We start from the raw sequence: 27,183 nt of genomic DNA, 5'->3' as shown, positions 1-27,183 counted from the left end.
AACTGCACTGCTCCTTTTATTTCCCCGTTTTAACATTGTAACAGCAGCCTTAAGTGTGGAGCGATGAAGATAATACAATGATTACACCCATTAATGTTGCACTCCACCAGTTGTTCACATCTTGATCACGAGTCACAATGAGTTCCTGTGAAAAAAGTTACATGTCTTCTGTGGCCTTTCTTTGAGAGTCTGAGAAAATAATCCTGATGTTGTCATAGTGATGTCAGCAGGGTTATCTCGGCTCGGTCTTCGACTTCATAATAGAATACATTGGTTAGCTGGACTTTGGTTCACCAGAGCCAACATGGCAGAGAGAGACAAGACAACGTGTGTTTGTGTGTGTGTGTGTGTGTGTGTGTGTGTGTGTGTGTGTGTGTGTATGTACTGTGAAGGATGTCCTTTATGATGTGACCAAAGCATTCATTCACTAAATGTAGTAATAGTAACAAAGTAAGTGGTTTCTTTAGTGTGTTTTTTCACACAGGTTGGTCTTTCCTGTATTATATACTTTCAACAAGACGATAAGCTGGGAAGTCAAAAACCTCAATAGCAGCTTATGAGACTGTAGTGGAAAACTTGGATGGATGAATACCATAAGAGGGGCAGAAAAAGTGGCCTTGCATCAAGCTTTCAACTGAATTACAAGCACACAACCTCTGAGCTGCATGATTTTATCCGTGCAGATGTTAAATTTGACTGTATCGTCTGAGATATTGTGAGTAAAGTTGACAAACTGGCTGGAGAGTGGCACTGAAGAAAAAAGATCATCAAACTGAGCATCTTGACAGCAGCACTGTGTATGCCTGAGATATTTAAGACAATATTTGATTTCTCAGAGTAATCTTGCCTTTTATTTTGAGGACCACGAGGCAAACTGTCAGATCCTAAACAGAGTCTTAATTTGTGCATTATTAGATATATACTTTGGAAATGTATGTTTTGTTTTGCAGGTGTGGGTCATTCTGTGAGGATGAAATATACCTTACGTGTTATTATATTTTCTTATGCTTTACACTGAGTGTTGCTCCAAAGGCTCAGTGACAGGTGAGTAGTATTCTAATAGTTTTAATAATTGTATTATTTTCACAACTGTTTATATGGTTGAATTAACACTTGAAGGGGCCGTCTCAGAGTTACATATAAAGTTAAACAAGGAGTTAGACAACTCGAAGTATCTTAATATTTATTTTTAATAATGTATAGATAATTGACATTAAGTAAAATAGTTGTTGATCAAATAGGATGTTGCAGCATGCAAACAGATAATTCAAAGAAGTTAAAGATATTTAAAACTAGCACTATTATGAACTAATTAAATATAATATAAATCAATTTAATTACAGCTTACTAATTTAAATGTTTCTTTATTTTTTATTTTGCATGCCTTTCTGCTGTATGGTATTTGTATGTCTGTTGTTATTCCTGTTTTCCAATAAATGCTGACTGTTTGTATTATCTGGTAGGAGGCCCCGGGGAAGACCGAGGACACGCTGGAGGGATTATATCTCCCGGCTGGCCTTGGAACGCCTCGGGATCCCCCAGAATGAGCTGGAAAGTGCTGCGGGTGAGAGGGAGGCCTGGGTCGGCCTGCTGAACCTGCTGCCACCGCGACCCGACCCCGGATAAGCGGGTGATAATGGATGGATGGATGGATGTTTGTATTATCTTTATCCTCTGCAGTCCAGATGTGCATTATGACAAGCTGCTGAAGATATTAGGATATTAATAAAGAGAGGACAAACTTGTTCGCCACGGTTGAAGCCTGATGTCTTACATATGCAGCATATGCATCATATCATTCAGACCCCATCACCTGGTTATGCACAGACTATATTGTTAAATGTTTGTTGTTTTTGTGAATGTGCATTTTACAGGTTGCAGATCCTGAAGCTCTCATCCAGGGAGCCATTGAGGAGGCCGTAGGATTACATGTTATCAGAGACCAAGATGACAGTATTTAAACTAGAGGACTGCCCTCGAGGACAAGATGGTGCTGCCATTTAGTTTGAACCCCTTTGAAGCACTCCAGAAGGATGTCATGGGGCTGGAATGTAAGGCACTCTGCAGGATCAGGACAATCAGTGCTGTTACCGAAGTGTAATGACGAGGCAGACAGGATCCAGTTTTGCATGTTCACCATCTTGGATTATGGATATTATTGTATGGTGGACTAGATGTATGATGCATCCTAAAGGCTTTTTGACATGTGCTGTAGTTCATCTCACATGAACGTCATGGACATTCACTCAGTAGGCCTACATCATGTGTTCTGGCTTCTCAAATTACAACAAGGCTCCTCTTAGCATTCACTAACAACCATCTGATTCATTTTCAACAATCATGCAGTTATGAAGGGGAAAAAATGTTGTTTGTCTGTGGTCACTTAAAATATGAGTTTATGATGAGCATGATTCTAAAAGATGATTTTGTAACAAATAGTTTAGGTGTGAAGTGTGATATGTAAACTTGAGTCCATCCAGGTGCAAACATACACATCAAAAACAATCACGCTTTGAGAAGCGCTGATTGTATAGAAAACATATTGTGTTGAGAAATTAAACTTTTTTAAATCAGCAATATGTAAGTTTCTAAATTGTTCAATATTGGAATACTAGATCTAATTTGAATGATGTTGAACAACATATTTTTACTTTTGGTGTGCAAAACACATCAGAAACCAATTATTATCCCAAGCGAGTATTCGTATGTGTCTAAATACGGTAAAAGCATGGACGCAAAACCCAGCCGCCGCCATTTTGAAAGGTGTTAGATTCACCACGTGAGGAGGAAGTGAGTGAGGAAAGAAGACGGAGCAATCGAGCGGCGCGGCTGAAGCAGGCGAACCTGAGCCATCACTCAACTCTACTCGTCTTGACTACCCGGGCTAACTTTAGCTACATGTGCTGAGGTCGAGGGGGAAACGGATCTCAACTGCAACGATGCCGACAGTTACTTTACCGCCGAAAGAGAACGCTCTCTTCAAGAGGATTTTGGTGAGTCGATTGTGAAAGAGTTGCGCAGACATGGCGAGTTTAAAGACTCATCTGCGGCTCTCTCTATCTCTCTCTCTCTCTCTGTGTGTCAGTGTAGCTCTCTGGCTGCTAGCACTAGCTTCCGTGTGTTAGCAAAATGGCATCATTGAATGGGCGAGCTAGCCCGGCCCGGACATGCGCTGTCACCGTAACGTGAAGCCAAAATGGTTGTTCTTGACTCTGCTGTGCTTAGTGTTTAATGTGATGTTAAATGCAGCTCCACTAAAAACCCAGGGGTCCTGGTTCAAATAGCCAGACGTAGCTATCTGTTGCAATAGGCCGCTTCGCTCACCATGGACACAACAACCGATAACTTAACGCTCCACGATGTGTAGTCAGGGCAACGGTCGTGTCCACTCGGAGCGCCTTAAACTAACGTAACCGCGTATTGCCGCTTTGTTGTTTGTTCCTATGTAACTATCTGGACGCTCTGCAGGTGTTTGTGCTTTTGTATTATTGTCCGTGTGGTTCGTGGGCCACTGCTCATCACACCGACCGGCCACTTGACGTGAGCTAATAGGCTAACGTTCGCCAACTAGCGTTAAATATCTCGACATAACTGATAAATGTCAGTCTAAATCTGCCTGTGCGGGACATCCTGTCTGGAGTCATACGTTCCACCGGTGTCGGGTGGATCGGGTCAAACCGGGAACGCTAACTTTTAGCTCGTGCATGTGCGAGGGACGGACCGGTGTGACTGTCAGCAAATCTGTAACGTTAGGGAGCTGCTTCGGGCCTTCTGTGCTGGAGCAGCTACCCACCCATCCATCCATCCCTCTCTTCCTTATTTGAGTACCTGTGTCGCTCCGCTGTTTATTTACTATTTGTACACAGTAGCATGTGGGTTAGAGACATCGTTGAACAGTTGTGGAGCTCGGTGTAGTTTGCTGCATGTTTAATACAAATTAAAAATATGTGAACCCTCCTTCCTCTTTTTTCCCGTGCTTGTGTGCTGTCGGTGTGTGCTGTTAAAACCTCTCCACAAGCACATCTAGTTGCATACTTAACAGGGACCGTGTGGAGCAGTCACCAGAGTACAGTCACTGGCTCGTTCGGATAACCTTCATTGTTTTGAAAAGCATGGTATGTGCTGGGAGTCGGTGGGTGGTTATCTGCACATTGGCAGAGGGCATTCACTCACTCCACCTCTGGCAGGGAAAGCAAACCAGTGACCTGCACCTGATCTTGAAAAGTTTTGTGCTTGTGTTTGCTGCATCCCTCAGAGGGGATGCAGCAAACACAAATTGTTGTGGTGCTGCATGGTTAAATGATTTTAGATGGAAATGGTGTTTTTCTGATCTCTCACTTAATTGTAGAATTAACCAATTAAGAAAAACTGCAGAATGTGTGCAATTAAGTCACTCAATAAATAATGTCTGACGATAATGTAGGACACGTTTAACAAAGTTATAGAAAAGTCTTCACTACCATAGTTGCTAACTTATTACCAAGTTGTTTTAGTTTGTTTCTAGCACTGCTACTTTTTTAAAGTATAATCCTGCAGATTCTAAAGTCTTCTGGTAGTCTTTATTCCTGCATTATAATCTATGATTAGTATAGAGAAAGCATTTACTCAGCCAAACATCATTGTTCAACACTTAATAAAATGAAAACCTTTAGGTATTGTTTCTAGTGAAGAAGAGGTCTGAAAGCATGATGTTGTTGTGTGAATGAGAAAACCCAGAATTAAATTACTGTCATTGATTTCTACAGTGGGGATGTGACATGAGATTTGAAACAGTTTTCTCCCTGGCTGTCAGAAGGGGACCACACCCCTATTTATTTTTGCTTTCCCCCACTGAGAGCCCAAATGCATTATTAGAAGTTGGCAGGTCTCCAACTTCTGCATGGCACTGGAGTTGGATGTGTTTCTATTTGGTTATGTTGTTGTGGGGTGCACTTTTCTTTACTGTTATCTTAAACCAAAATGTAACCTTGCATACAAATCAATTTTCCTATGGTGTCACACAGCACTGACAAGTTGACCCTGACTAATGGATTTAATTCCTCAAACTGGACTTCCAGGTTTTTACCTTCACTGATACTTGTAGCAACTTGCCCACGTCAAAGATAAGCCTCTTAAGTTTTTGTTCGGTGCTCATCATGCTTTGGCCGCTTCAGTTAAGTAAAACTTATTCTGACTAAGTTATTTATGCAGGACTGTCTGGATGCATTGTGGCTAGTATATGGTGTATAAATCAATATAGGTGCCATGCCCTTTTAGATGTCACACAACTGAACTATTGTTTTAGATTACAAATACTCCTCTTTTCTTGATAGTTTAAATATGTATCACTAGGTATTGCATAATAAAGAAGAGCCTGACATTTTTTTTTTTAAACAACATTTTTAGTTCACTACCTTCAAAGGTAATTAAGTAAGCGGACACCCTGGTACTGAGGGAAACATTTTAGTAACATTCTTCCCCGTTGTTATCTTCAGTTGCTCTTCACTAAAAAATATGAACGCATTAAAGTGATTGCTTGTGAGTTGTAACCAACAAGACTATCCTCTTTACCACATTCCTTCCAAAATGACGAGAATGTGCCGTTAGGACTTTGGGAAATGTTTTAAAATCCAGCCTAATGGTTGCACTCCATGCAGCGAGCCCTGCTGCTTTGAGCCATCGCTCTGACAGATTCTCTCTGTAACTTGGGGCAGAGTTATTTTGGGTGAGGTAGAGAACATGCTGGATTTTAAGCACAGCTGGTGGTATTAATGTTGCTAAATTTACCTGAAAGTGTGTGTGTGTGTGTGTGTGTGTGTGTGTGTGTGTGTGTGTGTGTGTGTGTGTGTGTGTGTGTGTGTGTGTGTGTGTGTGTGTGTGTGTGTGTGTGTGTGTGTGTGTGTGTGTGTGTGTGTGTGTGTGTGTGTGTGTGTGTGTGTGTGTGTGTGTGTGTGTGTGTGTGTGTGTGTGTGTGTGTGTGTGTGTGTGTGTGTGTGTGTGTGTGTGTGTGTGTGTGTGTGTGTGTGTGTGTGTGTGTGTGTGTGTGTGTGTGTGTGTGTGTTGTGTGTGTGTGTGTGTGTGTGTGTGTGTGTGTGTGTGTGTGTGTGTGTGTGTGTGTGTGTGTGTGTGGGGTAGCCCTCTAGCTTCGTGTGTGAGTGAGTTCCTAAAACAAAACATGTTTGTGTGGAACTTTTACACAAGCTGTGTCACACTTAGGAGGCTGTAGCGGTGTTTGAGGTGGATGATAAGCCGGAGGAGAGTTAAAGTTAGCGGTTTACCTTGCGGGCAGCAAATGTTCAAATGAAATCTGGTAAAACTTTTGTTTTTTATCTGAAACTTGAATAAATAGCTGTTTTGAGGGAGATGTTTTTACAGCAATATGGTTATGGTCTGTTTGACTAAGTAGCTTATAAATGCATAGTTAAAACTACTAACGCAAATACATTGCTTTTAAACATAATTTTTCTAATTGTATGCATTTTGTGTTTTTATGCAATTAACTGCTAGTAATGACAGTATTAAAGTATACGGATGACTAACATTTTTTGGACATTTTACAATACCTTTAGCAGTTGAAATTATGGTGCCAAAACCTGCAAAGCACACGGCAACAAAAAATTGGTATCGACCGATATGGCTCAAACAATCTGTGTGTAAAATGCCTGAATTCCCCAGGAGAACAAGCTGCAGCTAAAAATAAACTTGTCTACGATCCTCTGAACCGTGGAAATATTTTAGACAGTGACCCAACAATGTGGTGCTCTGTAAACTCTCGTGGTGTTGCGACCATTTGCGATCCGGGATCTGTTCTGACCACTCGGTTACATTATGTGTTCAGGATATGTTGACTGAAAATCAGTATTGAATGAAGATAAATTATAACGTTTTCACATGTAATCTTGTAAAATGTTTGTGTTGGTGAGAAACTTGAATAAATACAGTTGTACAGATGTTTTCTCAACAACACAACTAGATATTGGAGAGGGAATCATGAGCTGTCTACACTTAAAATACATCATTAAAACTACTAATGACAAGATTTGTTTTAATCAATAATGTTCGGTTATGTTAGAATTCAAAACTAATCTTAAGAATAATCAGCAAATTAGTTTTACAAATATTAATATTAATTATGCATTAAAAAAATATTGTTGGGTGCAGCCCTATTGAACAGTTGGTCTTTTTACATATTCTCTTTTGAAACAACTGTTTTGAGCTAGTATGCACAATTGTGTGTGACATTGTCCTATATGCATTTCAGTTAGGGCACAGTATTGATAAAGCAGCACCATCCAGGACATTATACTGTTTCTTTTAGGCCTCATTTAATTAAACATCGAATTACTTATAATTTCATAACTGACCTCGGCACCCATATGTGAGATAGACATCATCTTTTTTCACTATTAGTGAAGTTGACGGTGGGACAACGAAATGCCATCTGCCAGCTTAACTCTTGCAAGCTGTCTCTCTCTCTTTCTCATTCTCTCTCACGCATGCACATCAGCTTAAAAGGAGAGGTGGTGTTCTGTTGATTGTGCAACTGCATACTAAATTTAACTTTAGGGCAAAAGCTGGTAAATCCTTTAAGGTGGTGGTGTAATACTGTGTGTCTTAGTAAAAAGTCTGATTCAACATTAAGCATGGCTGTGTGCAGAATGCTGTTAAATGTTAATGATATGGATAGTTTTTAGGGAATATCTCTGGAGTACATCTGATAATATTCTGCTGTTGTAATGATATCATTGCTGGTGAAAAACCAGAACTTTTAAACTGCTGACAGACCAAGACTACATTGTTCCTTGTTCTTTACGGTCCTTTTATGTAATTTGAAGAACGCTGTAACAAGCAGATCCCGCTGTGGTGGACATTCTGCACCCATGTCCCAGCTTTTAGTTCATTGGTTTGGATCACAAATTAAATTGTATAATAATCAGATTTTCTGAGAAATCTTAGTTGGTATTCGCTTGTTATTTTCAATTTAGACGACGCAGTTGTGAATCACTGTATCGCGATATGATTTCATCACGGTATTATTCTGATGAAAGACGGCAAATGATCTCATTGAATTATTCCCCGCCCTAGTTGAGCTATTTGCAAGGGTTTAGACAAGGCTGCCAACTCCAGGATGAATGTTACGATGCTTCTCTGTCTATTTGAAATACCACTCTTGTTCTTTTGACTTAATGTAATCTTTCTCCTTCCGTTGACAGCGATGTTACGAACACAAGCAGTACAGAAATGGGCTCAAGTTCTGCAAACAAATTCTGTCCAACCCCAAGTTCGCAGAGCATGGAGGTAAGCAGCCGACATGAGGATGGAAAGTTCTCCGGTTAATGTGCATTATTTCTTACTGTCTGCTGTCCCATTGTGTCTTTTTGCAGAGACCCTGGCGATGAAGGGATTGACCCTGAACTGTCTGGGGAAGAAGGAGGAGGCCTACGACCTGGTGAGAAGAGGCCTGCGCAATGATCTCAAGAGCCACGTCTGTATCCTTATTCATGTCATGGCACACATAATGTGTGTGTTAGTGGAGGAGATATGCTCCTGGTTAAGCTGCTGTCACTTGCAGGGTCCCTGTAACCCCTTTAAAAAGTCTTGGAATAAAATCGAGGACAGTAACGTCATAAATTGTGTTAAATCTGCAGTAGGTCCAACATTTGCAGATGTTGCATTAACAAGTTAGGGAGGAGCCAAGATGGGAAGATGCAAGTTTAATGACAAATGTTTGGAGGGCGATAAGTTTCCGAGGTGATTGGAGCTGGCAGAAAACGAAGCCATGCGTCGCAAACTAAAAACACATCTTTTTCGACTATACCTTGAATAGGGAGGGTAGAGCCGTAGTAGCACTCTAGTAGCACTTAAATGTCCCTTACCGATAGCACATTGTAGTTTAGCACTTAAATGGCACTTACGGATAGTATTCTGTATTTTAACGTTATTGAAGAAATTGTACTTGTTTGATTCTTGTTGTTCTGAGTTTGAACTCATGGTTTAATGCACTTATTGTAAGTCGCTTTGGATAAAAGCGTCAGCTAAATGACATGTAATGTAATGTAATGTAATTATGGTGGAAAGGGGCTGCACAATTAATCGAATTTTAATCGCAATCACGATTTTGGCTGCCACAATTAAATGAGCATGATTGTCAGCGATATTGACGTTTAAAATGTCTGCTACATAACAAATCAAGCGCTTCCTCAACTAATGGAAAACGAGATGGGAGGTGTCATGCGCGCGCACCCTGCAGCCTCAAAAAAAGTTCTGTCTGCAGTCGTCTCCGGTATTAGTAGAAGAGGAGCGAGACAGACAACAGAACAGACGGACACGGGTGTCGTGTGAACGGTAAATGAAATGTCAGGTGCAGAAGGCGAGGAGCTAGTCCCTCGAAAAGGATAATTTTGGATTTAGGGCAAGTGATGTTAACCAAGAACAAATCAGATAGAGTTGTGTCTGCGCTGCATAGCAACACAGCGAACTTGTTCAACCACCTGAAACATCACCACAGTAAGACGAATGAATGAAGGCTAAAGCTAACGGTACCTCACTGGACCTCCGTCCATGTCCGATGTCAACCCATGCATAGCACGACAGCGTATCACCCACATCTCAAAGACAAGCCCTTTATTTTGGGTAAACATTTTATTTATATTTTGCTTCAGGTGAATAAGAATCAATATGTTTTATTTTGATGCTGGAATGTAGCACAACACAGAAGTGAATAATCGTGATTAGGATTTTGGCCATAATCACGCAGCCCTAAGTTATCTGTAAAAAAAAAAATATATATATATATTTCATATTAATGGACTTTTTAATTGCCTTTTTATAGAATCCCTGTAAAGAAAAAAAGTCAAGTATTGCATGCATTATAAAGAATCAAAGGTTAAATATCCTGTAAACTATTTTATTTGGCTGCAAAATACATACTCAAATGTAGGTTTTTAAGACGTTCTGCTTCTAACTCATTTCAAATCTAATTGGCATTCTTTATATAATCACTCGACATGTAAATATTATTTTTTATCAGTGAACTATTTGTGAAACTCACGTGATTGTGTGTGTGCCTCGCGCACCAAGTTACAAAAATTCAAAGGTGTCGACAAAAATTTCAGAACGTTCCCTCCTTTTTGTAAGAAGTTGTTGAGGTCTTAAAAAGCACGCCAACTGAAGACCTTCAGCTAATGTGTCTTTTGCCAAATGAGTGAATGTGTGTCTGATGCCACTGGACCTTGAGATGCTTGTTGTGCGGAGGAGTCTTTCTGCTTCTCTCCCTGTGATTCTCAGGCCCGAGGAAAATCACTGCACATTTACTGCAGATAAGTGCTGGGCAGCCTCGGTCTAAAGTCAACATGCTGTATCTAAGAGCAGACAACACACTGCTATCTTTTCAGCTTCTGCAGTCAGTTCTTATCTTCAGGAGCCTGTAGAAAAAATGTGTTGTTTATGTGTTGTATACTTTGAGGGATGTATGCTGATATATGTAGTGTGTTGCGTTGAATTCTTACTAGGGGATTTGGGTTATTTATTCCATCAATTGTGAATTGCATTTTTCATTATTTTCTCCTGTTTACAGACTAAACAATTAATTTATTTGTAAAATAAGTGAGTTTGTTGCAGCCCTATTTAAAACCGCGTATACACAGTGGTGTGTGCTGCCAAAAATAATCAATGAAATGAACAGTTTGCTTGTTTTCCTCTAATTTTGAAATTGTTTCTATCTAGGAGAGGCTTATTGGGCACCAGTAACCACAACATCTCTCTGCTCATCTGTTTTTATTTATTTTTAAGTAGAAGTTTGATAACATCTGTTTGAATGGCGATTGTTCCTTAACACGTGTTGCCCCAGGCTGGCATGTATACGGCCTACTGCAACGCTCGGATAAGAAGTACGATGAGGCCATCAAGTGTTATCGCAACGCTCTGAAGTGGGACAAGGACAACCTGCAGATCCTCCGAGACCTGTCCCTGCTGCAGATCCAGATGAGAGACCTGGAGGGCTACAGGGTGAGAACTAACAGTTAATGATTATTACGAGATACTATTTGGATTATCGTAACGGAAAGACACATTTTCAGTCGTCCTGATGCACTCGGCGTCAGGGCACAGGCAGGCGTCCTATTGTCCACACCCACTTTGGAGAATCAAATTTAAGAATTATGTTCTTTGTAATACAAGAGAAAAACAAATGTAGATTATTTGTCGGGGGGAACCTTCTGGAATACACACTCCCATCTGTCGCTCTGCTTCGTCCAGGACGCAGTTTGGCTCCAGTTTGAGAGGACCAAGCGTATCAGCAGGCAGATATCCGGTTGCAGTCGGTCGTCACAATGTAGAACAGCTCTCGTGGGACACAGCCTGTGATTTAGATGCTAGATGAAAGTCTAGTTGAAAGGATAAAACATATTGATGAGAATGGAGGGGATCTTAGTCAATGTATTAGGTAGCGTTGTAAAGGATCATAGTTGAACTCTGACCCTTGTGGAAATTTGTTGAAATCAACAGGAGAGTCCGTAACGTTTGCAGCACCTGAGCTAAAAGCAAAATAAAAAAATTATCGGTATCAACCGATATGGCTTATCGACGATTGGCAATTGTATCTGGCATAAAACTTGATCGGGGCGTCTCTAAATGTTCTGTATTTAGTTTTTATGTATTCAAAGTTATAGTTTATGATCTGTTGCACCCCTAATATTAGGTGTTTGTAACAACCTGGTGTCAATACCATGCATCAGCAAATGTTTGTTCTGTTGTCACCTCGTTGGTTCTGCTGGGTAAGCATGGCAAAAAAAACAACCTGTGTTTGCATATTGTTGTACTGTAGGAGACACGGTACCAGCTGTTGCAGCTGCGTCCTGCGCAGCGGGCCTCCTGGATCGGCTACGCCATCGCCTATCACCTCCTGGAAGACTACGAAATGGCTGCAAAGATCATTGAAGAGTTTCGGAAAACACAACAGGTTAGACCAATTGACTGCTTATCATTTCTCCTTTATAATATCTGTCTTGCTTATTCTTTCTACATGATGTGAGATATGGTTTTATGATCAGAACTGAGAAACGGCGGGAACAAATAGCCATAAATATGAAGTTACACTGCAGATGCTGTGCAACACTGCAGTGTAAGATGAGTAACAGGATTACTCGCGTTGCTGTTTGATGCAGCTGAGTTACAGTCCGTGCTTTTTTTTAGTTCAACTGTCTCAACCGAGTATTCAATATGAAGGTTGTCTCTTGTCGTCTGTGCATCGGCCACAACTACAACAGCGCTCATTCTCTCCCTCTGGCTGGCTTGCTCCTGATAAGACCAGTCCGCTTCCTGTCTTTGTGCCATAAATGTAAAAGCTGACGTGACTGGGAAGCTGCACATACACACAAAGAATGATGCAGTTTCCCGAACAGCATAGATGCAAAAGTCCATCCAGCAGCTCCTGTAGTTTTTGTTGATTTCACTAACAACCTATTTGTTTTCCCAGACGTCTCCAGACAAAGTGGACTACGAATACAGCGAGCTGCTGCTGTACCAGAATCAGGTGCTGAGAGAAGCAGGCCTTTACAAGGAGGCTCTGGAGCATCTGTCCAACTATGAGAAGCAGATCTGTGACAAACTGGCTGTAGAGGAGACTCGAGGTGGGTCACTGTGCTCCTCACTAAAGCCCTTCTTCACACACCACGGGTTTCTAAACTGTTGTTTTTGTCATGAGTAAATATTTGAACGGTAAAAAAGCAACAGAATTGCTTTGCAAGTTCTAAATTCAAATGTATTTTCTGTTAAGCTTCTCCAAACTTTTGTCTTGTAATTACTTTCTCTTAATTTGAGCAATGTTTTACTCTTCCACTCAACAAAATCACGACTGTTTGCTGTGCTGGCTCCTCATTGGTGGAACGAGCTCCCCATTGACATCAGGACAGCAGAAAGTCTCTACATCTTTCGTCGCAAACTAAAAACACATCTTTTTCGACTATACCTTGAATAGGTAGCACTTAAATGCCGTAGTAGCACTTAAATGTCCCTTACCGATAGCACTTTGTTGTTTAGCACTTTAGTAGCACTTAAATGGCACTTACGGATAGTACTCTGTAGTTTAATGTTATTTAAGAAATTGTACTTGCTTGATTCTTGTTGTTCTGAGTTTGGACTCATGGTTTAATGCACTTATTGTAAGTCGCTTTGGATAAAAGCGTCAGCTAAATGACATGTAATGTAATGTAATGTAATGTAATGTAATGTCTTCCTATGTACTTTGACATCGGCGCTCTTCTCATGTTTCCGTAGGAGAGTTGCTGTTGAAGTTGGAGCGTCTGGATGATGCAACAGAGGTCTACCGCCGTCTGCAGGAGAGGAACCCAGAGAACTGGTCCTATTACCGTGGCTTGGAAAATGCCCAAAAGCCAGGTATGATGCACTATCCTGCCTGTTAATAACACCAGCATCATCATGATCACTGACTATAAAAGTATCCACATTCATTGTACAAACTACAATCGTCAACATTACTTATTTTCCTATGTCTCCAGGCGGTGTAGAAGAGAGACAAAAGATCTATGAAGACGCCTGGGAGAAGTTCCCTAAAGGACTGGTTCCTCGCCGACTGCCCCTCAACTTCCTCTCTGGTGTGGCCAATAATACATCTCCTTTCAACCAAACAGAGACAAAATTGCCATCCGTGTAATAATTGAACAAGCTAGTAGCTACTTTCAGCTTCAGTTGTTTGTTTTTACTCTGTTTCTGGAGTTTGTTTTATAATCTTTTCCATCTCATCGTATTTCTCTGTAGGTGAGAAGTTCCGAGAGTGTCTGGACCGGTATCTGCGGTTGAACTTCAGTAAAGGCTGTCCGCCAGTCTTTACCACCCTTAAATCACTGTACAACAACAAAGAAAAGGTGACAACACTGCTTAAGATATGACTGATGACTTCTCTAAATATAAATCATAATGCATTGATAGATGAGAGCTCAGTCTAAGGGAAAGCTTCCTGTGAACTAGGTTTAAAAGGATGGTTTGGATTTTTAAAATGTAGTTGTGTGAGGTACTTATCCATAGTAATTGTATTACTACAATCGAAGATGGTCGGCACAGTCCTAGTTAGGCGAAGCAGACAGGAGCAAAGCAATGTACTGCTGTTAATGGGAACAGCAGCTAAATTATTTAGACGCCTAAAACAAAGGCCCCCCTTAATATGCAATTTATCAGTTTAAGTGTACGCTACATTTAAACAAAATGTTGTTGGGTTACTTTGCTGTCAGACAGCTAGACACTCTTTCCAACTGGGAACTGAAGCTGTCAGTGTAGTGTGACTTTTTTGAAAGTCACCACAGTCTCCCATATACAAACAAACCAACTGATCAAGGCAGCGGTAGACCAGCAACACAAGTTCTGCGAGGTAAAATAACTGGTTTTGTGAAAGACGTCTGGTGGCTTTGAAGAGGTTCATAGATAATGGCCTCATTTCCCTTTGGGAAATAAATATCTCACGGCAAGGTATAAGGGCATATTCTAAATATGGCTCAAACAGATATTGAGCAATACATTTACTCCCTTGCTGGTACTCCTGCCTGATGATTGACATTTACTGTTGGAAATACGTACTTCATAAAAGCCAAAGTTTAAAAGACCCAAACTATGCCATAAGTTATTTTGAACTCCTCACTCCAGATGCGTACTCCATACTGCAGGTGAGGTAATGTACTCGCTCCTCTTTCTCTTCGCAGGTGTCAATAATAGAAGAGTTGGTCGTCAGCTATGAAACCACATTAAAAAGCTGCAGAATGTTCAACCAGAACGGTGAGGAGAAAATTCATCATGATGGTGAACTTGATGTCTTTCTGAAAAACAATTGAACAATAAACACAAAACGGGGTTTGGTTTGATGAAAATCTTATGAAAGAGAACTAACGTAGCTGTTATCGTACACGGTTTATGCCGACAGTCTTTTGTTCGCATTCCTGAAGACGTAAATTTACACAATCTCTTATTTCACTGTCGCAGATGACGGTAAGGAGGAACCGCCCACCACGTTGCTCTGGGTGCAGTACTTCCTGGCGCAGCACTACGACATCATTGACCAACAGACACTGGCTCTAGAATACATCAACGCAGCCATTGAGAGCACACCTACGCTCATTGAACTTTTCCTTATAAAAGCTAAGATTTACAAGGTAAATATACTCCACAACTTTGTACACATGTCAACAGTTTAACTACGAAGTGGAGTGTTGCTGAGCTGTTGTCATGACTGTTGTATTGACCTCTCCTGCAGCATGCTGGGAACATCAAAGAGGCTGCTCAGTGGATGGATGAGGCACAGGCTCTGGACACCGCTGACCGATTCATCAACTCCAAGTGTGCCAAGTACATGCTGAAGGCTGGTATGGTCAAAGAGGCCGAGGAAATGTGCTCCAAGTTCACCCGGGTGAGAAACTGACTTCTGACCCCAGCGGAGGAAAACTTTTGAGAACATGAAAACAAAATCATGTTCAAATTGCAAAGAACTCGTACAACCTGGAGACGCTTAAATTACTGGGGGTGAAATTAATTTCACTTGTGGCAGCGTCGCATAATACACACGAGAACTTCTTCATTAACACAGCAACTCATTTAAAGTGTATTATATGGAGGAGTTGATAATGTTGATGACTAGATGACCCCAAGTATATAGTGTCTTTGAAATTGTCATGTAATTGGGTCTCTGTTTGTGTGTCTGTTTATGCATTTGAGAGCAGGTGATTGAGGCTGAGATTAATAAACTAAAACAAAGTGAAAATTAAATATAGTAAAGAAAACACATTTCCCTTTCTGTAGCCTGGGCTATATGACTTATAAATATTGTCTCTCCTATATCTAGTATCACAAACTACATTTGAGTTTTTCTCTTAATTTTTTTAAACATTTTTTATTGTAAAATGTTTTGGTATAGATGTAAATGTTGCTGATGTGCAACATAAAACTAAAGCAGCCTTCATGTTCTCCTAAAAAGCCTGCCTAGTATGACCCCATTGATCCCTTGGTGCTCTTCATGAAATGAGTTCACACACAGGATGAACCTAAACAAGCGAGGCCACTATGGTCAGCGTAACTCTATACATGAATAATAATAGATTCACAGGTACACAAAATGAATACGTCACCTACAATGTGTTCGTAGAAAACTAATCTGTTTGCAGCAGGTGACATGATAAATTAGTAATTACTTTGCTCCTGCTTGTGTTTTTGCTTTTGTCTTTGTCAAGGAGGGAGCGTCTGCAGTGGAGAACCTCAACGAGATGCAGTGCATGTGGTTCCAGACGGAGTGTGCACTCGCCTACAAGTCCATGAACAAGTTTGGGGAGGCCCTCAAGAAGTGCCACGAGATTGAAAGGGTGAGCCTTTATTATCAGGGATTGTAGTTGTGTGTTATTGCCCAAATTTAGTTTCATGTATGGGTCAAATCTTTATTTTATTATTTTTTGGTTTTTTACACCTTCCTTTCTCCCCTCTTTCATCAGCATTTTGTGGAGATCACAGACGACCAGTTTGATTTCCACACCTACTGCATGAGAAAGATGACGCTACGCTCCTACGTGGACCTGCTGAAGCTGGAGGACGTGCTTCGGATGCATCCCTTCTACTACAAGACTGCTGTCAGTGCCATCCAGATCTACCTGAGCCTCCATGACAATCCCCTGACTGACGACAGCAAGGAGCTGCAGGCCGAAACTGGTGAGGTCCCCGTTTGCACTACTGAGTTTCCAACATGTATCAAATGCTGTCCTAGACAAAAAGAGAACATTAGTACATTTTGTCCTTCATTAACGCTTCACTCTCTTCTCTAGCTAACTTCTCAGACAAAGAGCTGAAGAAGCTGCGGAACAAGCAGCGGAGAGCCCAGAAGAAGGCCCAGCTGGAGGAGGAGAAGAAGATTGCAGAGAAAGAGAAGCAGCTTAAGAACCAGAAGAAGAAGAAGGAAGATGACGACGAGGAGATCGGAGGACCCAAGGAGGAACTAATTCCTGACAAGCTGGTCAAGGTTAGAGAAATAAACATTAAGAATCCTTAATGTTGTCAGTGGCCAAGCAATGAAAATGTGTCTTTGACGCTGCCCACACAGGAAGACTTCAGTGATTGGGTGAGCCGAATGAGTTAAAGTGATTTGTGTTTCTTCTTTCGCAATTCCTATTTACAGGTTGAATATCCACTGGAAGAAGCGGTCAAATTCCTGATACCTCTCAAACACCTGGTCAAGGACAAAATAGACACACACCTCCTGGCCTTTGAGATCTACTTTAGAAAAGGTAGGCAGGCAGATTGGAATAATACTTCACTGTTTTTTTTCCCTACCGTGTTGACACTGTACCTTAACTTTAATTTCTGCTTCAATCAGATTTACAATCCATATTTTCTTTTCAGAAAAATACCTGCTGATGCTCCAATCTGTGAAGAGGGCGTTGGCCATTGACCCAGACCATCCATGGTTACACCAGTGTCTAGTACGCTTCTTTAAAGGAGGTACGAGAGAGAGTTCCTCATTAATGCCACAGCTATTGAATCAGCACATGTAGTTGGTTTAATTTTTTCCATACCTTATTTGTTCCTTTATCCACACATCCTTTCTCTTACTCACGTACCACCCACCACCCCCTCTTGCCCTTTCCCCCTACTTCTTTTCATTGTGCGTTTTCTACATTCCTCCCACAATTGCTTCTTTAACTTCCTCCCCTCCTTTTTTTCCAGTCTCAGAGAGCACGGAGCTGCCAGAGGTGGTCCGGACGGTGCTGAAGCAGGAGATCACCCGGCTGTTCGGAGACAGCAACGCGATGAGCTTCAACCAGGCCTACCTCACCAAGCACTCTAACTCCATACCACACCGACTGGCTGGTAGGAACACACACACACACACACACACACACACACAGTTATTAAAGGATTGGTTCACGTTTACTTAGTGAGGTTAACAATATACTGACACAACCTAGAATATCTGTTGCCGTGTTCTTGTGATGCGTTTTAGAAGCAGTCCACTTGTCCCATTGTTGTGTGAGCTTCTCTTCCACATTCCTCTTTCCACACACTCTCCAAGATGCCGGTTGTGTTGCTGAGACTGCTCGAATTATTAGCGCACTATTTTGGGTCTATTACTCGTTGACTTTGGAAACATCATGAATTTCTTGAACTTTAAAGAAGAAAAAAAAAAATTAAGTGTATTTTCTTCAACTTAATTTATTAATTAATTTAATTAAAGGCTCTCTTTCGGTCATCTTGGTTCTAGCTGAACATAACTGCCTGAGTGAGTTTGGGCTTTTAGGGAGAAGTGATTCCCACAGGATTTTGTGAGACTGGTGGGTCCTCAGACCGTCTAGGGGGGTATGCTCCCTGAAAGGAAATGTTGTATATTACATATAATGAGATTTTGTAAAGGTGACATGAACCAATCTGGTTCACTTTAAGAGTAAAATGAGCAGGGTAGATCTATGAAGAACTTTGTGCCCTTGTAAATGATTTAATCATAAACACATTGTGTAAATATGAATGGTAGAGACATGGCTAGTCACACTCTCAAAGCATGGGAAATGAGACGGGTCTCTGTTTCAAGACGGCTAGAGTCAACAGCGCCACTGATCCCACCCACTGTTGACAGTGACTTATCGGGCCCTTTCTGCAGGGTGAGAAGACATAAAAAAATGTTTTTACATCTTTGGTTGGACCTGATCTTTTAATATTTCCATCTTGAGTTTTCCTTATTTATTTCTATTGTATAGGGTTAAGCTTCCACTGCACATCATAAAACCTTCATACACCACTAAAATTACCACCAGCACTTGTCAAATGCATTCCCCTGAGTCACAGTGACTATTTGGTTTCCTCTTTCTCAAAATACATTCACATACCTAAAAACAATCTTGCTTCTCCAACCTATATTCCTCCGGTAGTTTTTAAGAGCTTGATTAAAAGCACACACACTTTCCCTCAGGCTCATGGACACTCTTCTCTCCCTCTTTCTTGCAGCTGCGAAGATGATGGTGTATCTGGACTCATCGACAGAATCCAAGGCAGCAGAGCTGGCCACTGCACTAGATGAGTCACTCAACAACAGAACCATACAGGTATTCATGGATTATGTAGTGTGGCAAACAGTCTCTGGTAAAAAAAGTACATACTAATGTTATTAAATCCATTGATACCAGAGTGGAAATACTTGTATGAATGTAGTCATTATAGTTATTATTGTATACAGCTCTGTTCATGGATCCGTTTTAATTAAGTCTGATTTTAAAGAATTCCATTTGACTGAATGTGTCGAACTAACGGAGGTTTTTCTTCCCTCATCAGATCTGCACGGAGGTCCTGGAGTGTCTTCGGGGAGCTGTGCTGGGCGACTGTAAGGAGCGCGCAGAGTCGTACCGTGCAGAGTGTCGCAAGCTTTACCCGTACACATTAGCTTTTACACCTCCGGGATACGAGGAGAACACCAAGATCGCCAATGGAGATCTTTCCACGGAAACGGAGGAGCTAGCCAATGAGATGTGAGCGCGATGGAACAGCAAATGAGAGAAGGAATTGGGCCGAGCACGGAGCCTTGTGGTACGCCTGGCAGCCATTTTGTAGAGCCAGACACGGGGAAGCGAAAATGTGTGTTTCGTTCTTTGGCTCGGCTTAATCAGGTCTGTCCTGGCATGGCTTGGCTCTCTCCCACGTGGTGGAAATCAGGACTGTGTGTGTGTGTGTGTGTGTGTGTTTGTGTTTGTTGAGAGCATGTGTGCGGTTGTGTATTTGTGGGAAAGAGGGGGGGGGGGGGGGGGGTTGAAGAGGAAGATAACGGAATGGCCATTTTACTTTTTTAATAAAGCTGACATCCAAGCTGAAAATTAAAATAAACAATAGTTATTGGCAAACTGTCGGGAGAGACTGTGACGGACTGACACGACTGTCTGTTTCCTTGGAGATGATCAACAACGGTGACCGCAACCACTCGAGTTTGACTCAGTGCTTTTCTGACACACGCCTATCGCACACTGCGTTCCCCCTTATTTTTAAAAGCTCATTTAAATGATAATAGGACACAACTGTCACTGGGGGACGGGAGACTGAGCTGAGTGGATCTGATCTCTGACGGATCTGTAGGAAGCTAAGCAGGAGGAGTTACTGAAGACCCAAAGTAGACACTGAGGACATCCAGCAACCACAGGCACATCTGTATCTGTCTACATGTGGCAGGGCAGCAGAGTGTGAGCAAGGCTCCAGCTCTGCCGGCGTACAGCACGAAGGACCTTGCCTCACATGTGAACAGTCTTTTTCTTCTTTTTTTTCCCCTCACAGTTCCTGTTTAAACTTTTGGAATATGTAATCCTTTGTCTGTTATAATGGAGCACCTTGTAGCACAGATTAAAAACTAAAGGTTGTGTGATGTGCGCCATTTCAAGTACAGTGATTCTGTTTAACACTTTTACATAATTGAGAGTTGGATTGATCTAAGCAATACCATAGACACCTTCCTGTCCTAAATGGATGACTGAAACTCTTATTGATGATACTCATTGCTAGAACGGGTTCTCCTGGCAGTCACTTGCGTTGTTGCTGTTGTCACTTGTTAGAAATGGTTTTATCTGCATGTACACAGGGACTCTTAACAGTCTGAAGTAGGATGTTTCCACTCCGAGGGGCTCTTCTCTGCTAATTAAAATGGCTCCTCAAAAGGTCAGAGTTCAGCATCCAAGCCCATTGCCCGAAGTGACAGAAGGGAAAATGTTAACTACTGCATCTGGAATTTGTTATTTTATCTGTTCCGCCCTCTTTTTTTCCCCCAATAATCTATTTTCTTCCCCGTTTTCCTCTGATTTGGGTTCTAATGTGAAAGATGAAATCTGAGATGGAAATGTATGATATCTCTGGATTTTTGTATTAAAACCAAACGAAAGAAAACAAATTATTCCTTTTCATCTGTCTGTGTAGCCACTATTAAACTTGCTTAGCTGCTCCCAGGTCAGACTCCACATTGTGGGTGAGGCTGACACACACCTCAGATGTAGCCACTGTATATACAATTCATACAGTTTGTTAGTTAAGTATAGATTTGTTATTAAAAAAATAAAAAAGCCAGAGTTTGTTTACAATCCAGTATTTTGAAAAACTTGAGGTAAATGACTAAAGTGAATCCACCAAGAGGGGGCAGCATCCTGTTACACTGACGGCAGGTGAGGATGAGGGCGCTGCTGCGACCCTGAAAGAACATTGAGCATCAGCATATCACCCATGTTGACAATTCATTCGATAAAACATGGCAGCGTGCAAAGGCAGAAGGTGAGAACAAAAGACAAAAATACATAAGCCTGCATAGAAGACGAAACTATTTGTAATTCTATCTTCATCCGTACTTTGCAGGCAACGCTTGCCCTTACAGTCTAATGGCCTTTTTATTGGTAAACGTGTTTAGTTCTTTTCTTTTTTTTTGGTGTAAAATAAAAAACATGTTTTGAGTTTTTCTGAAATGTTATGTGATCGATACACCATGTCCATAAAAGAGTGCCAAACTATTTTCTCAATAATATTATACTACATTTATATTGGCTGCGCGGGTCCAACAAGTTAAATGTTTTTATTTTTGACAAATGAAAAAGTTAAGAGGGTTACAAAATGTTTACAGAGGGGAAACCATGTACGTATGTATCGGCCGCTCGTCATTTGACCAACTCTCCACCCGCAGACACCAATCACCGTCAAATGAAACGCCTCAGACTCGCTCTCCTCCTTCCAATCACGCGGATCAGCGCCGTGAGGAGGCATCAAGGGGCACTTGGGAGGAAAGGTTTCCCTCACTCCTAAAGGAAGTTTGTTTTCCTCCAAGGAGTCTTAATAGACTTTGTTCACACCTGCATCTTTATTAGAGACCTCTCTTGGAGATCACGTTGCACGCAGAGCTCGTTTTCTGCACTTAGTTTTTCTCGTGAATTGACTGTGACCGACGGGGCAAATGGAGTCCTCTCTTGAGTTTTCCAACTCTCTGGGCAGCGTGTCCTCCCTGTTGACTCGCTGTCGGACCTTCAAGGTGCTGGTGATCGGAGACTCCGCGGTGGGGAAGACCTGCCTCACACACCGACTCTGCGCCGCAGACTTCCCCTGCAGAGTGGAGGCGACCATCGGGGTGGACTTCCGCGAAAGACAGCTGGATATCCATGGAGAGAAAATTAAGGTGAATTGTGTTTTGCGTCAATTAAAGCAAAACGGTGGACACATTATCAGGCTAACTGTGTCAAACTAAAATATGTTTCTTCCAAACTGGTGAAAATAAACTGACTGGTGATGAAGCCATCCACGTCATGTTGGTTTCTTTTAGGTTGATTGTTAATCCTTTGTCATTTTCACCATGAATCCAGTGCTCTTCAGGGCCCAACCTAACTGACTAATCAGCCGGGAGGGACAAAACAAACATAATCATTTTCCTGTTAGACTTTTGCAGGTGTTTGTGCTTTTTAACCGTGACTTTGTCATGTTTTATAACGTTTTTATGGCTCTTTAGTCCCTCGCTGCAGTGCAGTGTTTTTTGTTCCAGACTGAAGGACTGAGAATATTCTCTGGACGGAATAAAATCCGCAGAATTAAAGCAGCCTGTAAGTCTCTGTGAAGAGTGCATGCTTGACTCTAGTGCCATGTTAACTGTTTAACCAACAGCCTCTTCAAGCCATCTAATTTACCACAGATTATTTCAAGAGGTGAAACGTTTTATTTTGAACCCTAAGGTGGGGAGACATGCGAGGCACGATGATTCTATTTTCAGTTAATCTGTGGGTGTTGGTTTGTGTCGTTTAGTGTTTTGAAACAACCACATGACAGAGGAAGTGTCTGTCGGTGGTGACTGTGGATTTGTTTATAGGGTAGAGGATGTTCCCCGCTTTGTTCTTGCATGGCATTGATAGTCTTAAACTTATTAAAGGCACCATGTGTAAGATCTGACTGCATGCTCCAAACAAATAGGGGCCAGCATTTCACCTTTACTACAATTTTTAAATGTACAGTTCTCAGTTACAATAAAAATGTTTAAAAAGAATCAAACGCCTAACTAACTTTGGGCTATATCTTACACATTGCGAAACTTCTTGGGTTTCCTACAACCTCAGTGGATGTTGATCAAGTGCTTTAAAATAAAAAAAATGTCAAGTCAATACTCAGAAGGAAAGTCAGGTCAACTGTCCTCATGAGATTGAGATCTATTGCATCTGTCCATCTGGGGAGAGGGATCCTCCTCTGTTTCTCTCCTGAAGGTTTTTTCCCTGTCAAAGGTTATTTTCGGGGAGTTTTTCCTGATTCGATGTGAGGTCCTGGGACAGGGATGTCGTATGTGTACAGATTGTAAAGCCCTCTGAGGCAAATTTGTGATATTGGGCTATACAAAATAAACTGAATTGAATTGAGATAATTAAAACTGTTACAAATCCTCGGACTTCCAAGTGCTCATTAAAAGAGTTTCCTTTCAAATCTGTATTTACAGGATTTTATACAAAGTCCTTTCATAGGAATGTGTAATGTTCCTCGGTCATCATCGTAGATTACATCAAGTGATAAATGTAACATTTAGCACTTTTATTTAAGGAGAGAGATCAGATTTTTGATGATCACATCAACTTGTTTATTCCTTTTCTTTCTTCCCACTCAGTGATGATTCACTGTGTGTGTGCGTGCGTGGTATTTCAACACATGATTTATTTTCCTCTTCGTGCCTTCCCTCTCATTAATTTCCTCTTTTGTCACTTTTTTTTTTCTCTGCCACTTCGTCATCACCTCCAGCTCCAGCTGTGGGACACGGCGGGACAGGAGCGTTTCCGTAAGTCCATGGTGCAACACTACTATCGCAATGTCCACGCGGTGCTCTTCATATATGATGTCACCTGCCCCACCAGCTTCAGCAGCCTGGCAGCCTGGATAGAAGAGTGCAGGCAGAACTCCCTCGGGCAGGAAATCCCCAGGTATTGTGCTGATGTAGCTAAAAAAAAAAGAAGAAGAGTATTACCCCAGGAGCCATAGCCTACAGTAAAAACAAATTTACCAGTCGATTACTTGCATTTCATGTTTCTGAAAAGATATGTTTTTAAATATGCAAATTGCATATTAAACATAGTTTGGTGTGTTAGTGGAGATTTCTGGCTCAGAATTTAATTTAACTATTAATTTAACTATTTTTTGAAAACGGCCTTTTAAATTATACATTGTAAATATAGGTACTTTTTTTTTTTAAGCCACTACACATAAATTGGGTAAGAAAAAGTGCTTTACCCTTAAATCATATTGAACCTTTCTAGTTAAGTCAACATCCTACGACCATATTACTTTTTTGTGCAACTCTTAATATCATCCTCCTTCATTTGTCCCTTTCCGCTGCCCATCCTCCTCCCAGGTTCCTGGTGGGTAATAAGGGGGACCTCCGTGACCCCAGCAGGACCGACGGCCAGGTAAGCCAGGAGCAGGCGATGAGCTTCGCCAAAGCCCACGGCATGATGTGTTTTGAGACGTCCGCCAAGAACCCGCCAAACAAATGTGGGAACGTTCGGCGAGGTGATGGAGAGGTGCTGTATCAGCAGGATAAGGTGGAGGACATTGTTGTTGCTCTTGGTGTCAAACTGAAGAGACAGAAGAAACCTGCAGCCGCAAACACGTCAACGCACGGGTCCTTTAAAGTTATGAATAAGAAAAGACCAGAGAAAGAGCTGTGGACCTGCTGCTGAGAGACGCAGGGAGCCGTTGGCCTTTTCAGATGCATCAATGTGATGTTTTTAGCTTGTGCGTTTGTGTCAATAAGAGAATGACGGTACTGTGCATAATGACCAGACAAAAATACAAATCTTTTTACATTTGAAATAGTTGCTGTTACTCCCACATTGAACTTTAATATTTATACTATGTAAGATGTCCTTTTTTGAATTGTATGTATAATTGTGATCTTCTTGTTTACAATTGCTGCAAAATAAAAGACTGTGAATGTAAACATTATTTGGTGGAGGATCTGTATACGTGTAACTTTAGTACAGTGGTGTTAATCAAATCCTGGCGGTTCCCACCACAGGACTGTGTCCAGATGGACAGAACATCACAGCAGTCATGCACCAGTGTGTGCGTTGTGGATCACATGTGTTGTGATTGTGGGGCCGATCGATGATTCAGAAGTTGTCACATGATGAGGGCAAACTGTGTGTGTGTGTGTGTGTGTCAGTCACAGTCACACAGTGGTGGAACATTCAACAGCCAACTGGTAGATGTCTTACTCTAGACTCAAGAAAAATGATAACTGGAGGAGAGTATCTTTTATATTTTTCTAATTTGCTTTTACAAAGCATTTAATTAAGCCACTGATTGAGTCGGGGGGAAAAGAACAGAATTTAGATTTCTAAATTCTCTAATTTGTTGACCGTTTGTGAAAAGCTATATAATGTCTAAAGCTTGTTTTTTGAGAAGCAGAGTAGGGATTTCCAGCACAACATCTCTTACTTCTAAGGTGCATGGGGAGCAGATCAAATCTAAAGCTAATGTTTGAATGTCACAAAATCGGATTGTCTGAACAAATTGTCACTCGCGTTTTAATTCTAAGGCCACATACAGCCCAATAAAATCTCAAGTGGGCTGGACCAGTAACCTTGTTGCATGTTAACCTTAAGATAACAACACCTCCAGATGGTTTCCTGTCTTTTTGTGTAAATTAGTACAAATTAATTCAGAAAATGTTCCTAATTAATGACTGATTCCTGGGTTACAACTAAAAACAGACTGCTGTTTCTTCATATGCTTCATTTATCTTCTCGGTTATCCATGCAAGTTGAATATTTTGCCATGAGTCTTATAGTGATGCCAAATATTATTCCTTGAGCAGTGAAAAGTGCTGTGACAAAAAGCACACTGACTTCTCATTTTCCTCTAGAAGGAAACAGGAACTGGTCAATTGTTCTTGGAAAACTTAGTACTCTGTCTACTTTTTACTTTAACATTTTACTCACCACCTACAAAGCCCTAAACAACCCCCCCTGCCCTTCTTACCCTCCAAGCCCCAACCCGTTGCCTCAGGTCTGCCGGTGCAAACACTCTGAAGACCATCAGGACCAAGTGCCGGACCTGGGGTGACAGGGCCTTCTCAGCTGCTGCACCCCCCCTCTGGAACACCCTCCCCATCCACATCCATCAGGCTCCTACCCTATCATCATTCAAGCAAGCCCTCAAAACCCACCTCTTCAAACTCTCCTTCACCTGTTGACCCCTGCACCCATACCCTCCACTACATGACTCGCATAGCTACTCCAGTTTTCTTTTCTTTACCCATACATGTTTTGTTTGCTCCTTTGTCTTTCTATTTTTTGTTTTGTTCTGTTTGTCTCTTCCCTATGTAAAGGGTCTGAGTATAGAAAAGCGCTATATAAAATTGAAGTATTATTATTATTACTTTTTGACAGACATCTTCAATCGGTGCATGGATATCAGAGTGATGTCTGGTTGAAGGATATACTGTACACTTGGAACAGAAACACTTTTGCAGAGTAACAAACTGGAGGCGTGGACTTTCACCATGAGGCACTATTGAAAACCCACATTGGAGTTGCATTATGAAAAATGTGGGGTCCAGTGTTTTTTGAGTTTCCTCAAAACTAGGGAATAATAGTCAGGATATCTCCACCCTTGCTGCATTGATTTGTACCAATATTTTGAGTTTATGGAGGATGACTGACTTATGATTTATTTCTACTAGATTATATCTATCTTTCTATATATATAGAATGAAGAATATTTTTTTTTTTCATACCTTAGCCCTTACTATCTCCATATGGAGCTGGTCCTCCTCACGTAGTCCAAACACTGGCTCTGAGTGAGCCTTGCATGTGGAGGGGAATGAGGTGTAATCTGCAACCTCATTTCTAGCTGCTACTATGTCCTACACACTGTCCCTTTAAGTCTTAGGATATGCATTTTAAATGTACTGAAACTATCGCACTTTTTTTGTCTGAAAACATCTGGCGCTGACAAGCTGATGGGTGTAAACATATTTAATGCTAGTATAACATGTATTGTTATCTTATGTTGTCTCTGCCAATCACAGCCATGCATGGCGCAGTCCCACAATAGCTCTGGGACAGCGTGTATTATGCAACTGCAGTTCAATGTCTCCTTCCATTAAACCACATGGGACTGTAATCCACTTGAAACCAGCATGAGGGATGTCTGATCCTCCTCAGCACAGTCTACATGATGTCATCTCAG

The 27,183-nt window shown here is 41.4% G+C and overlaps 2 protein-coding genes across 2 annotated transcripts; both read left to right on the top strand.

The window, feature by feature from the left end:
- Positions 1–2,709: 2,709 nt before the first annotated feature.
- Positions 2,710–20,879, top strand: LOC117742219 (N-alpha-acetyltransferase 15, NatA auxiliary subunit-like). Its single transcript, XM_034549370.1, has 20 exons — positions 2,710–2,993; positions 8,193–8,277; positions 8,364–8,468; positions 10,829–10,986; positions 11,804–11,938; positions 12,455–12,608; positions 13,255–13,374; positions 13,497–13,592; positions 13,756–13,862; positions 14,691–14,763; positions 14,968–15,137; positions 15,239–15,391; positions 16,209–16,337; positions 16,464–16,677; positions 16,791–16,984; positions 17,141–17,249; positions 17,365–17,463; positions 17,689–17,832; positions 18,961–19,058; positions 19,285–20,879. Exons 1-20 carry the CDS (start codon positions 2,940–2,942, stop codon positions 19,480–19,482), a joined length of 2,595 nt encoding a protein of 864 aa, XP_034405261.1. The 5' UTR covers positions 2,710–2,939; the 3' UTR covers positions 19,483–20,879.
- Positions 20,880–21,141: 262 nt separating this feature from the next.
- Positions 21,142–24,933, top strand: LOC117742300 (ras-related protein Rab-33B-like). The gene is made up of 4 exons (XM_034549500.1): positions 21,142–21,252; positions 21,656–22,141; positions 23,734–23,912; positions 24,341–24,933. The coding sequence occupies exons 2-4, from the start codon at positions 21,923–21,925 to the stop codon at positions 24,666–24,668; spliced, it is 726 nt and encodes a 241-aa protein (XP_034405391.1). The 5' UTR covers positions 21,142–21,252; positions 21,656–21,922; the 3' UTR covers positions 24,669–24,933.
- Positions 24,934–27,183: the final 2,250 nt, after the last annotated feature.

Source organism: Cyclopterus lumpus, chromosome 1 (genome assembly GCF_009769545.1).
Source record: "Cyclopterus lumpus isolate fCycLum1 chromosome 1, fCycLum1.pri, whole genome shotgun sequence".
In the NCBI taxonomy this organism is placed as follows: Eukaryota; Metazoa; Chordata; class Actinopteri; order Perciformes; family Cyclopteridae; genus Cyclopterus; species Cyclopterus lumpus.
This window is presented reverse-complemented; position numbering and strand designations above follow the sequence as displayed.

Bases quoted from the DNA above. Each gene is read 5' to 3' on its own strand.
- LOC117742300 (XM_034549500.1), top strand. From the start codon at position 21,923: ATGGAGTCCTCTCTTGAGTTTTCCAACTCTCTGGGCAGCGTGTCCTCC. The intron at 22,142-23,733 runs GTGAATTGTGTT...CATCACCTCCAG, and splicing joins TCCATGGAGAGAAAATTAAG to CTCCAGCTGTGGGACACGGC. The intron at 23,913-24,340 runs GTATTGTGCTGA...TCCTCCTCCCAG, and splicing joins CTCGGGCAGGAAATCCCCAG to GTTCCTGGTGGGTAATAAGG.
- LOC117742219 (XM_034549370.1), top strand. From the start codon at position 2,940: ATGCCGACAGTTACTTTACCGCCGAAAGAGAACGCTCTCTTCAAGAGG. The intron at 15,392-16,208 runs GTGAGAAACTGA...GTCTTTGTCAAG, and splicing joins TGTGCTCCAAGTTCACCCGG to GAGGGAGCGTCTGCAGTGGA. The intron at 17,833-18,960 runs GTAGGAACACAC...TCTTTCTTGCAG, and splicing joins CATACCACACCGACTGGCTG to CTGCGAAGATGATGGTGTAT.